The 13,348-nt window shown below is 41.5% G+C and overlaps 1 protein-coding gene across 4 annotated transcripts in view; it reads right to left on the reverse strand.

Moving 5' to 3' along the window:
* Positions 1-13,348, reverse strand: part of akap9 (A kinase (PRKA) anchor protein 9) — a 68,869-nt gene that overhangs the window by 42,982 nt on the left and 12,539 nt on the right. For 3 of the 4 annotated variants that reach the window (XM_069176232.1, XM_069176234.1, XM_069176230.1), the window contains exons 3-13: positions 12,920-12,964; positions 11,728-11,790; positions 10,029-10,178; positions 9,257-9,412; positions 8,927-9,124; positions 5,918-8,800; positions 3,925-4,002; positions 1,034-1,181; positions 792-859; positions 562-682; positions 236-333 (exon numbers count right to left, since the gene is read on the reverse strand). In XM_069176232.1, coding sequence (XP_069032333.1) covers positions 236-333; positions 562-682; positions 792-859; positions 1,034-1,181; positions 3,925-4,002; positions 5,918-8,800; positions 8,927-9,124; positions 9,257-9,412; positions 10,029-10,178; positions 11,728-11,790; positions 12,920-12,964 — 4,008 coding nt within the window. The remainder of the gene's footprint in view (positions 1-235; positions 334-561; positions 683-791; positions 860-1,033; positions 1,182-3,924; positions 4,003-5,917; positions 8,801-8,926; positions 9,125-9,256; positions 9,413-10,028; positions 10,179-11,727; positions 11,791-12,919; positions 12,965-13,348) is intronic. The other variant, XM_069176233.1, reaches the window with a different exon arrangement.

A 13,348-nucleotide genomic window follows, 5' to 3' on the forward strand; every position in this document is an offset into this window, starting at 1 on the left:
TTGGTATTTTCTTACAATTCTAAATTTGTTTGAACTTTTTCCAGCTGCTCCATTTCGTTTGTGCAAAGCATTATGGGAAAACTGTCTCCCAAAAAAAAAAAAAAAAGGTCATTTTGTTAAGGATATTCTATTCCGCTATGTCACCAGTGTGAACATTTGTCCACACATATTTACTCAAAACCTGCTTAGATTCAGCATGTAGTGTGAAATTGAACACAGTTTATACAGTTTGTACCTTGTTCCCATCAGATCTCAGCAGAGTCTGAAGCTGTGAAAGTCGATGATGTTCCTGCTCAATTCTCTCCCTCACCTGCTGGAGATCTCTGTAGAGCTCTACAGTAAGAGAGAGCAAAATATAGAGACAGGTTAGACTTGTTTTTTATTTTATTGGAACGTGTAAATCTATTGCCGTGAACACACATAGTTGCGTGTTTAGGTAGAAGTATTGTGTATCTACAAAGTGATCCACGCAGGCCCTCAGTGCTGCGTTCAATGAGAACACGTGTTTTATTATTTGTAATACTTATTTAATACTGCACTGTAATTCTTTAAAAAGTGTACCTCTGGCCTCCAGGACAACTGAGGTGGATTCACTAGTTACTGGTCTTTCCTCTGAAGAGAGCGGCTGGCCGTCAGCATCAACACTCTCCAAATACTCTTCACCAAATATCTTTCGAAAAGACTGGAAACAAGACAAAGCCAAGGTTGCAAAGTAAGGTCATGCGGCAACACAATATATTAAAATTCATTCATAAAACTACTGTATTATATAGTTAACTATATATAGTTACCAGAATGATCTCACTGCATTCTTCTGACACAGCTCGTATCATGTTCTGGTATTTGATTTTCCGTTCATCTGAGGAGAAACAAGCATAAAGTAGATAAAGGTAATATCATGAAGTGTTTCTCTATAACTAACAAAGTACAAAAATCCATCTGATTTCTGTCCCGTTTCGATCTAAACCATGTGGTGCCGCTCTGCCACAAAACACAGATACACACGCAGCCGTCTAGCTACAGCTCTGCTCACCCTGGTTGCCGTGGTCTTTCAGGTCCTGCACTTTCAGCTCCAGAGAGTGTTTGCGGGCGTCCGTCTCCTCCTGCAGCAGCTCGAGCTGGGCGGCATGGATCTGGGACAGGCTGATGCACTGGGCCTCCATCTGTAGCCTGCACTCACCCTAAACACAGGAAGAAGATATCATCGCATCAACATGGAATAATACACGGGGAAACGTGCATTTTCATGTACCGTACATTTATAAAGTGATATTCTATTGGAGTGTTTGTGTTAATGTTGCTAAAAATGGTCAACACTGGATGACAAGTGATAAAAAAAAAAATTAAAAAAAACCCAGTGTCTACAAACAAAGCGTTGAGACTGGGAGAGTAGTAAAAAAAAAAAAAAAAAAAAAAAAAAAAAAAAAACCACTTAAAGTTGACCACAAATTGAATTAACAGGCACGGTACATCTGTTTGCTAATCAGAGGATATAAATGATTAAGTAGAAAAATTCCACCGATCCTATTTCTACGACAGCCGTGGCAGAAGCTATCTGTGTAAAGGACGAGAGGTCTGCTATTATCACTTCTGTAACAGGGAACAAAAGGCACACTGTGAGGCTTCTTTCTCTAATTATGCATTATGCATTAGCACTAATTTGTTAGGGTTACACAATTATGAAATTGGGATTCTGTTACCTTTGATGTCCTATGTTTTAAAGTGCACTCTACATTTTAATTAGGCTGTATTTAAAATGCTTTGTTACGATACAATCTCCCCGTTTGTACTGCATCTAACAGTGCAGTGGAGAGACTCCTTTTCAAACCTGTTCATACTCAGACGCTGCTGCGTAAAACATGCAAATGAGAAACATTCAGAGCCTCGTAAGCGGATGGCAGCTGTGCTATGATGTGTCACTGCGATACACAACAACTAAGACAGAATTACTTCTACAATAAAACTGAGCTTACACGAAATATAACCACTACTGCAGAGGAAATTACTAAAATATACAAAACTCACTCTGCATGTATTCTGAAAGAACGACTCACGCCTATAGATTTGTTTTCAGAGGAAGGTACGAGTGATTTAAACTCTGAAGCTCCGAGTTGTTTTTCTGACATTTCCAGCTGGAAAAAAAAACCCTCCCCAAATTCAATCATCAACCGCTTCACAACTGCGAGGACAAATTGAACAACCTTGGACTTTATGGATGAGAGACACTTGTGGGGATTTCAAAGTCCCTCTGTGCCCATCACCAAACCAAAAAATTGATTCATACCCTTTTAGACACCACGTGAACCACAGCACTCTGAATTCCTGTATTTTCAAAAGCTTGCGCTGCACCTCATCAGCTTTTCACTGCATTAAGTAAAGCACGCTCACAACACTCCGCTTTGTTTGCTGCACGCTGTAATGAATACCCGCATGGCCAATAGAAATGAGGTAGTCAGCTAGGCACCGAAGGCAAAATGGAGGAAAAGCTGATATTGTGTGTTTCTTTAATTCCCTGAATTTTACAACACATGATTGCATTTATATCAGGACCTCAGGAGGAAAGACCAAACAGTCAGGTAGGTTAAAGGTAGGCAAAATGTGCAGTGTAGCTTATATGATAAACTTCGTTCGGGTTTTGTTATATGGTCGTAGACGTAGTCCTGCTCGGGGTTTGAAAACTGCCTCTTTGCTATGTCCTCTCTGACTTCCCTGAACACCTCGTCAGATGAGGGCTGAGCCAAGCAACAAGTGCAGCGCAGATCACGTAGTGTCTCAAAGTGCATTTATAGAGTAAAAAAAACAGGCATGAACATGTTAATGTTACTGAACCTGTTCTAAAGATTCTAACATGTAGCTCTCTTAAATTTAAAGCAACAGACATAAAACAAAAACTAAGCTGCATCTATTTGAATCATATTAGTACCAGTTGGCTTCTTTAGTGAATGCGCTGCACTTTGCAAACTTGTTAAAATGTTGGTGCGTTGCATTTTAATAACAGATACAGCCTGGTTCCCAACAAAAGGAGCTCCAGGTTCAAGAGAATTAGTGGAAGTGGATTTTTTTTCTTGGGTACAGAAGTAACGAGTAGGTCACACCCATTGTGCAACTCTTGTACTGCTTGTTTGCCTTTCTTCACAGCGGGAGTTTAGTATGATACCAAAAGATGAATTATATAATAAGATATACTTCATGAAAAATGTATGTTTGGTTGCTGGATTCATCGAGAGGTTTACTTAGATTTTGTTGGCACATTTTGGCACAGCATCTTTTAGAGCTCAGTGGGAATTTTTTCTCTCACTTGAGCATCTGCCTCAGGGCACCGTAAAGGACCATCCCCAGCTGCAGCCTGGCATCAAGGACCATTCTGCTCTGAAGACAAGATGGTTGGGTTTTTTTACATTTGATTTCATGTCATACCATCACCTCTTTATTTCTGTCAGTGCAGCTCTGCTCCGATAGCATTTGTTATTTTTGAATTGTTGCGAGTCCTCTGGTACCACTAATGAAGATGCTAAGTTTGTTGAGTTGTTTTGTCTGCTGATTTCCAGCTGCAGTTAAATTGTTTATTCTACTCTCAAGTAAAAAAAAATTGTGATTGAGACCTGCCTCTAAACAGAGCAGAACAAGCAGCCTTATGTGGCAATTTCAGGTGTGTCTACAATGCAAATGATTAAAAGTGTAATTCAGCAGACTGAAATAAGTGTTTTGTAACATGTTGGTGGAGGTACACTGTTTGGCGAGTCCTATGTGTATCATTCTTTTGAACCTACCTCAAAAAAAAAAAGAGAGGAAAAATATTCTTCTGCAAGGTCAGCTGTATTGCAGCAGTGTGAGCACCTATTTATTGACCTTTACACCACACTGTATGATGTATCAAAGCAACTGAGAAACAAAGGGCAGGATGTGAGCTTAAGTGACATTTACATGCTCAGTCGTCTCTCCTTCTTCTGCTCTCTGACCCACGGCATGCTCTGTGTGGATGCCCGTCCCATGCCGGCTCACCTAAAAGAGCGAGCAGAAGAAAAATAGTCCAGTTAATTTGAAACGGTCTCAAACAGTTTTCTAGTACAAATGCAGACAAATAAGACACTAATGGGAAAAATAAAAGGATAAAATGCACCATTATGAATCACTTCCTGAGAGGGAGCACAGACAAACTGTAGCAAGTGCAGATACCACCGTGTTTTTTTTTTTAAAACTAGACCAGGGGCCATCAAAATGTTCAGAGACTGTTCCGGTTGCTCAGAACCGTCATGTGCACGGAGCAAGAAGAAGCAATAACCTGTGTGAGTAAGTATTCCAAGTTTCGTTGCTTGATCGACATCGGCGCCTGAGTTACTCACATTTTTGTGACACCTGGAACATGCGTATATGCGATTTGAACATACACCTCAAACCTGAGCAGAGAGTGCTCATTAAAGATTGCGTCAAACTGAGGAAATTGGCAACAGAGGCCCTTGATTTGCTTCAAAAGATCTATGGGAATTAAGCAATAAGGGGTCTTAAGAGGCATTCGCATTTCAAGAGGGGCACTGTCCCAAACCGAAAAAAAAAGGGCCTGGCAGGTCAGCAGCAACCAGGTGGGTCAGACTGTCAACACTAAGTTTCACTGTGATGTTCTGTGACGTCTGAGGGAAACAACGTAAACTGTGGCGCGATGGCACTTCGGTTCTCCAACATGACAACACACCTGCTGACAGCGCATCAAAAACGGTCAAATTTCACGCCAGCAACAACACATTCGTAGCGCCCCACCAATCCGACTCATTGAATTTGGCTCCCTGTGATTTCTCTATGTTCCCAAAAATTGGAAGATTTATCAAAATAAGATTTATCAGCTGCTTTCCCTACTCCGTGGACATCGCTGCGCTGAACTCTGTTTGTGTGCAACGGAAACAGTCCCTGAACTTTCTGATCTAGCCTCACATTCTTTGGGTGGAAATGTGCTCAGAACATCAAATACACATCTTATAAAATGGCACTGCTCAATTCTGCAAAGCATCAATAGCATATGTTACAACAAGAATTGCATTTTAGGTGGTTTTGGCATTCAAACTAAGCACGTACTGTTTTCCAACCCAGGAGGTGACAAAAACAATATGAAACACAGGCGTGAAATGGCAGACAGACACTGTACATCTTTAGCCTTGTGTATTTGTGACACATCTTGAAGGGACACAGACACAGAAGTGACTGGGTTAAAATGGCTTCTCACCTCAAACCCTTCACTCCCTGCAGGATGGAAAGAAACTAGAATGTACACATTTCTACACAACGGCAATGAGTCACAGCTATCAGAAGGCTGGTTGATTGCTCTTTTTTTTTTTTTTTTTTCTATTTTCAGCCTTTTTAAAAGCAACATTATATTCGGTTTGAGCAGCGTCAAATTAAATCAGATTATACACATCGCCCCTTTAAAAGTAGAAATGAGCAGAATATCGATGGTGTTGACACTTCAGTGTTACATGCATGCTGTGCTGTGCGTGCATATTCTCTTTTGCATCATTCTTCCCACAATAACTGCAGCGAGTGGTCTGCATAAACTTAAAAACATACGGCCATCCTCTAACACAACACTGACTGCTGCTACCTCTCAGAGCAAGCCTGCAGACACTCAGGCAATTCGCAATCATGACTGTTACTCACTGGAGAGAAAACATGTCAGTGCTGAAAAGCCTCTGTCGTATTCTCTTCAATAATACAGCCTGATCTGTCTGTCAATGCAGTCCACACATTTCTGATGATGCTAATTACAATATCAAATATCCCAGTAATAATTGCGTACTAAGGCATTGAATTCCAGCAACGCTTTCTTTTTGACATGCAGTTTTTGAAAAGCCTTTTACTCATTCACTCAAACATGTAATTTCATCAAGAGGCAGAGAAAAGACAGCGTTTTAGTGAAGTGAGCGCCTACCCCTTTCTGGATGTAGTCTCTGCCTCCGTCTCCCTGGTACCCGTCAGTGGAGTCCTCCTTACCGGCCCTCTCTTGTGAACATGACATAACCCGGCTCTCCATCTGAGGCTGCATCTCCTCCTCTGCAGCACTTTTAGCTCTCTCCTCCTCTTCCATCACCACTGCCTCCTCGTCCTCCTCCCCCCGTTGCTCTTCTCTGCGGTCTGAAAGAGCGCTGCCCACTTTGCCCTGCTGCTTCGACCTCTGCCGTCTCTTGCGCCTGCTTGACCCCGAGGCTGCGGACTTCTGCTGTGAGGATCGTCCTTCAACAGGTCCCTCCCCCGAGAACTGCCCCGCTGCTGGAGACGGAGTGTGCGAGAGCCTGTGGCGCTCCAGAGTCTGCCGGATGCCGTCTCTCTCTGCTTCAGCCCCCCGTAAGAGGGACTGAAGAGTCTTCATCTCTTCGTGCAGAGATTGAATCTGAAGTTGATGATCCTCCAATGAGCGAACTGGCTCAGCAGCTTGCTCTTCCTCCTGGAGCTTAGCTTTTCCCCGGGCACCCTGCCCTCGCATAATCTCTTGCTTCTTTTCCAGTTCCTTCACGAGGCTTTCATTTCGGTCAATGACCTTTGAGTTTTCTTGCTGCACTTTCATCAGCTCTTCTTCCAGCTGTCCCACTTTGCTCTCAGTAAACATCAACTGCTCTGTAACTTCAGAAAGCCTTCCAGACAGGCTTTCCTTCTCACTCAACGTAACATTAAGCTTCTCCATTAGCTCAGTGGAATCTTTTTCTACCACAGCTTTAGTATCTGTACTTGTATCCTCCATTTTGGTGTCTCTGCTGCTCTCCTCCACCTCCCGAATCTGTGCCTGAAGGCTGGCAATTTTTGCCTCAAATTCAAGCGTCTCCCTCAGTGTCCTCTCCTCTAACTGTGTCTTGGCCTCAGCGAAACATGTACACTCATCCTTGAGCTCCTGATAGTTTACCTCAAAATTCTTTTCAGCGAAAGAGAAAGTAGTCCTCTGCTTTTCAACTTCCTCATGGAGCTCAGCTACTTGTTGCTGTATTTGATTGTTCTCTGCAGCAAGAGTCTTAATTTCCAGCGATTTGGAGTACAACTCTTCTTTCAAAGTGTTATTAGACTCAACCAGTGTCTCCTTTGCCAGTTGATGCTCCTTCAGTTTGTTCTCCCAATGCTGCTCTTTCTCTTTTGTCTGGTTTTCGAGCTTCTCTGTCTTTTTACGTAATGTCTGGATTTCCTTCTCCATTCTAGCTCGTTCCTCTCCTCCCTTTCTAAGTTCCTCGAGCTCTACCTGAAGCTCTTGGAGCTGTTGGACAAGATCATCCGCTTTTGAGTTGTGCAAAGCCAGCTTCAAATCTTCTTTGAGTCCGAGAATTTGGTGCAAAAGTTCATCTCGCTCGATGGCAAAACCTGCCTTCTCTCTTTGTAACAAATGCAGGTCTTCTTCATGATCAATACGCAGCTTGTCCAGTGCTTTCGCATGTTTGATAGCAGCTTCATTAAGAAGGTTTTCTGTGTTCAGAAAACTCTCCCTTTGCAGTTGTTCCCTAAGAAGGGTGAGTTCTTCCTCATGGCTGAACAGAAGCTGAGTCCTCAGTCGTTCCAGCTCCGCTTCCTGCGACTCTGCCATGCGGTCCAGCACGGCATCTTTTTCCCTCTCGAGCATCTCCAGCTTGATCTTGTAATTGGTTATTTCAGAATCGTGTTTTGTTTCTGCTTCTTGCGCAGCTTCCTGAGCAGCAGATAGCTTACTCTTCAGACCATCAATGGTCTCCTGGAGGTGCTGCAGTTCACCTTGTTTGCTTTCCTGAGAGATGAGACTGTGGGAGACCTGCTCCACTTTCTCCTTGGCTGAATGGAGATCTTGAAGAAGATCCTCAACCTTGGCCTCCAAGTTGAACTTCTCCCGTGTGACATGACTGAGCTCACGTCTGACTTTATCGTGCATTGTTTGAGACTCTTCTAATGTCTCTTGAAGTTGCCTAATCTTAGCACTGAGAGTTTCCACTTCAACAGTGCTGCCACTGAAGCTTTGAGACTGTTGCTGTGCCTTTAGAAACGCAAGCTCAGCATGATGTTGCTCGATCATTTGCTGCGCTCTCGCTGCGTGCTGCAAATTGAGCTCCTGCTTCATTTGGACTATTTGCTGGCCGTACATCTCATCCAGCTCTGCCCTGAGAAGTTCGAGCTTCCTCACAGTCTCTTCCTGCATTTTTTTAATGGTGTCACTTTCAGACAGGCTTCCCTGGTGATAACGCTTCTGCAGATCTTCCACTGTGCCCATGAGCTGCATGATTTCATTAGATGACATTCGCTCTTTCTGTCTGGAGATTGCAAGTTCTCCTTTACAGCTTTCTAACTCCATTTGCTCCTTCTCCAATTGTAATTTACAACTCTCTATTTCACTTTTGCAACTTTCTAGGTCAGACTTAGAGCTTTCCAAATCATCAAAGTATTTGTCTAGCTCGGATTCCTTTGCAGACATTCGCTGTTGGAGGTCACGCAAGCGATTTTCAGAAGTCTCCAGCTCGTCTTCCAGCTGCGTAAGGGAACAGTCACGTTCTGAAATCAGTCTCTCTTGCTCTGCTATGGTGATGTCTTTCTTATCTGACTGGTACATAATACTCTCATCTACAGTCCTTCCCACATGAACAAGTTCCTCTCTGAGCAGCATCAGTGAGCGCTCATGTTCTGTGATTATTGCAGTGTGCTCTAAAATCAACTGATTTTTCTCTTTCAGTGTTTGTGCAAAAGACTCCTCTGCTGTTCTGAACTTCGACAGCGACTGCTCCTGATTCAGAATAACTTTTTCTTGTTCAGCAATCAGAAGGTCTTTTTCATTTATCCTTTGGGAAAATGAATCTTCTGATCTTCCCCCCGACTGTAAAGACAAATACATTTTAGAGATGATTGGACAAGATTGAAAGCATCCTCTACAACCACTCAGATTTAACAGAATAAATGTTTAAAACACTCTGTGACAAATTTACACAAGCCAATTTCTCACCATCTCCACCTCAGTGAGCTTGTGTTGAAGTTGGCTGATGTGCTCCAGCTGTTCACTGCTCCTCTCCTGGTGCTGCCTGACCTCGACGTTCATCTCCTCCAGCTGCTGTTGGTATTGAACGAGCTGCTGCTTGGCCTGCAGAAGATCAGCTGCAGTGCTGCTGTGGCTGGTATTCCTCAGTGTCTCGCCTGCCTGCAGCTGTGATTGGCAGTCAGATCAGATGGTAGTCAGAGTGTGGGAAAACAAAAGGGAGAACACCTGAATAACAAGTGGTAAAATAAAATAAGAACTGTGTGAAAAGAACAGACTAAACAAACAAAAACTTCCCACCTGCTGGAACTGAATATGTAGTTTCTGACTTTGCTCTGTCAGCGCCAGGAACTCTTTCATGATCTCGTCTTTCTCTTCACGAGCTTGCTGGAGGTTAGATGTGAGCTGGGTGATGATGCCATCTCGCTGCTTCAGAGCTGCTTCAAAGTCCTGCAGCTATACATTTTAAATGGAATTAAGTAAAATTACTCCTGACTTATACCGCTGAGCAGTAAAACTGAGAAACGAGAGAAAAAAAAGAGCAATATTCTGAAAATAGTGTTTAAAAACAGCAGTAAAGGTAACATATACACACAAATGTTGACCTGCAGCACTCTAAGGAAACATATAAACTGTTAACGATGAAGGTAGGGATAAAGAAAATTCCCATCCTATTACTTTAACCTTAATATCAAACTACTTCTCTAAGTATGGACATTTAATAGATATTTCAAACAAATTGAAAGGTGTTAACGTGCAAATAATGCACTGTATATCTGACAATTGGGAGTAAAAATTGTTAAATTACAGGCGAGAATTTATTGTCTTTCGATAAAAATCTGATGACTTTGGCACACGGAAGGGACCAGATCATAGAGTGAAAAATAATTACGTGAGAAACTAAAAATAGGTCTAATTTCAGTTGACTTAATTAGTTCGGCTTTTTTTTTTTTTTCTAATAAGAAAAGTGGAATAATCTCCACCTATTGGTATTTTCTCAAATAACAGGCAGGAGTGAAGCCTTAACAATAACAGTGGAACAAGAAATGCAAAAGAGTGATATGACATTTACCTGCTGCACTCCTTCTGTGCCGAAGGCGGACCTGATTTCCTCCAGCTCTCGACTCAGCTCCTCCACCGCCTGAGTCTTCGCCGCCAGTGCTTCCTCCATATCCTGCATCGAGCCGCCCTTTGTCACCTGTTGCAGGGCCTCCACCTCCTCCTGAGCAGGAAGATACCGGTCAGAGCTAACATAGCATGTACAAGGTTTTGGTGAGGGACCAAAGGGCAACACAGCCTTAAGTTAGAAGAGCCTCATGAAAGACAGTGCGGTAAATTTGTTAATGTTATCAACTTTCCCTGTTTAATCATGAATACTTGTATTGAAGATGTCAAGATATTCTGTAGTCCTCCGAAAACAGGTAACTGCCGGAGACGACAACAGCCTCGCAGATAAGTCTTCAAACTTTACAGTGGACAAGCATTTCTGGGTTAGATTATGAGTTAATAAGGCCTATAAGCTCAAAATATTTCCTGTTAGCAACCTGGAAATCCTGGAAATAGTTAAAGACGAACAGCAAAGTTGTTAGAGATAAGTTACTCGGGCACAAACACTGTTGTAGTTGGTTTTCAAAATAAATGACAGGAAATTAAAGGGAGAAGAAATTGCAATGAGATATTTTTTTCATGTAAAGTAATCGCGAATATAATCTTCATGTCAGGTGTTTAGTTTTGTCATAAAGTAACTGTAACCAATTCTTATTTAAAGTTAACATTGGACATATATTGCTGAATTTTTCTTCCAATACTTCCCCTTAAATAATAATTTAAATAAGTACCTGACCTCACTCGATGGCCAAAAGCATCAAATTCATGAAAATCATAAGTCTCCAACCGTTTTTACACTATGCTTTTTTTTTAGGGAATAACTTTTACAATCTTTGAAATTTCCTTCCTCAATGCAGACATAAAAGATATCCTCATTAATATTCAGGAGTTTGTTAAATCCTGTTCATTCAGGACATGATTACAAGCTTTGATGGGAGACAGCACGAATCAAAAGAAATGAATCATCACCTTGAGGCTTTAATTCTTCAGACAATTAGCAACGTTCAAACATGTTTCATCTCATGAAGGAAGCAAAACATTTTTATTCAACTACTTCAAGAAAAGGAATCAAAGTATTCAAATATTTCTAATGATCTTTAGTTCTATAAATGCTCTTTGACTCGATCTTGGATTTAAAACTAATCTTTGTCATTTCTCTGTAATTTTTGTTGGACTTCAAACATTTCTGGTTTTGTTCTCTGTCTGTCCGACGCTGCATTGATCAGCGTCTCCCAGGTTTCTGTCTCCTCTGTCTGAATATCATCTTGGTGAATCTTCAGCACTTTGTGTGACACCTCTCATCATCCACCCTCGCTCACTCCATTCTCCTTCAGCTTTCAGAGATAATTTACACCTCTAAAATGTCACCAAGCCCTTGTTAAGTCTTAAACTCCTCCTCAACCATTTGGGCTTTCAAAGTTGTCATTTATAGTTTTGAGATTTCTTTACCCCACAGCACAGTTTTCAAAACCTAATATAGACTGTACGTAGGTACGTATATAGTCAAGTCAGTATGGCATTAAAAAAGCACAGCTAGTGAGTTACAGGAAATCTTGCAGAAGACTAAAGTGTTAAGCAAACAGAGAGCAAAGTCCAGCAGCCAGTGGGGTTTGTTAGCAAAGCCAGAGCAGAGCCGAAAGAACTGCTTGATGGGATTACTGTACCCAGATAAAATCCTTGGAAGACATCATTAGGTTATCTGTCAGCTCATCGTGGCACCCATTCACCTGTTAATTCACAAGGCTCTCAGTCAAACATCAAGATCGGGGAACTGCACTGGAGAAGCCCACATAATCTCAGAAATCATCTTCAGGGAAGATTTGTGCTCTGAAACACAACAAGTCTGATGAATTGTTTAATTTATGCTCCTTTAAAAATACTCTAAAATGCTGGTTTTAATGGGATAAAGGCATTAACTACACTCACATTTGAATTATCGTTTTAATAATTTCCATTTCATTAATTGAGTCTAAGAGTAAAACAGTCTTGCCGACTCAGACAACAGATGTTTTTAATGTATCAACAAGTAACAAATTACACAAATGCAACAAAGCAGCGGAAAATCGGAAAGGAGTCCACAGATTTTCCAATGATATTGATTTTTCATTGTAAGTGACACCGACTGGTTCGCTTTTACTTCACTCATTGTCGGAAAAGGTGTTGAGCTGCCAACAAGGACCTTTTTCAGGATGATAATGTTATCAGCTTTCAATTGGTTTGACTCATTGGATACACACCAGAGGACCTGTTCATAGCTGGTATTAGCGCGCGTCCTGGGTGATCTGATCACAAGTGGTCACTGACACACACGTGGAGGCGCATGTTACTGCCAGGTGTGAAATGACGTACTTAAAGCTGGCCACTTCTGTTCGGATCACCCAGGACGCATGTTAATATCACGTCTGAACACGGCCGAAGAGACGAGCCACGACAATTGCCGACTCGTGTTTTCCAGCTCCTTTTCCCTCTCTTTTACAGGTTTTAGTACCATTATCAATTAAAACCACTACAATATAAGATAAAAAAAAATAATAATAAAAAAAAGTAAACAAAAAGTGGAATTATATATTGGGCAGTTAATTAGCCACGAGCAAAAACCTTCTTCATCCATTAAAAAACAAACATAGAAATATCCTCTCATAGTTATTTTGTGCTTTTTGAAAACAGTAGATAAGCCACAGGCCTGGCCATTAATCCCCTATTACACAGTGACATCATCAGTCCGATGCAGAGATGCTACAATGTGCAAGTTGCAACAGTGTAAACTCAACAGCATGAAAAAAAAAAAAAAAACCTGAGTTATCATAAAATTATGTTACTAAGTGCTGATTTATATTTTGAGAAATGTCGTATTACCTCTGAGGAATAGTCGTCAGCAGTGGTGGACACTTCGCTCTCCGGCTGCAACAGAAAAACAGTTTCATTAACACCACATGTGGAAAACTAACAGCATATATGTGAGCCACGTAAAAGACTTCAATCATAACAGACAGGACAACTTTCTGAATGTTTTTAATAAGTTAATCAGAGTAGCTGCAGTAACATTTGTGTGGTCTTTTATTGTGAAATAAAAAAGGGGTCCGAGCATGACAAAGATTCATAACATTCATTGTAATTCTCCCAAACTTTTAACAAAATAAAAAGCAAACTGTTCAGTCATAACGATTCTAGCAATGTCCATCATCTGTCCTATTTCAGTTTGAAGTCAAATAGGAGTCCAGCCTACTTCTGCCACAGAGCTCCTTTCTCACTCCCACGGGGTAATGAGGGCCATTATCGAAGTCT

This window comes from Embiotoca jacksoni, unplaced genomic scaffold, assembly GCF_022577435.1.
Source record: "Embiotoca jacksoni isolate LCO1_2020_lvr unplaced genomic scaffold, fEmbJac1.0.p SCAF_7, whole genome shotgun sequence".
NCBI lineage: Eukaryota > Metazoa > Chordata > Actinopteri > Embiotocidae > Embiotoca > Embiotoca jacksoni.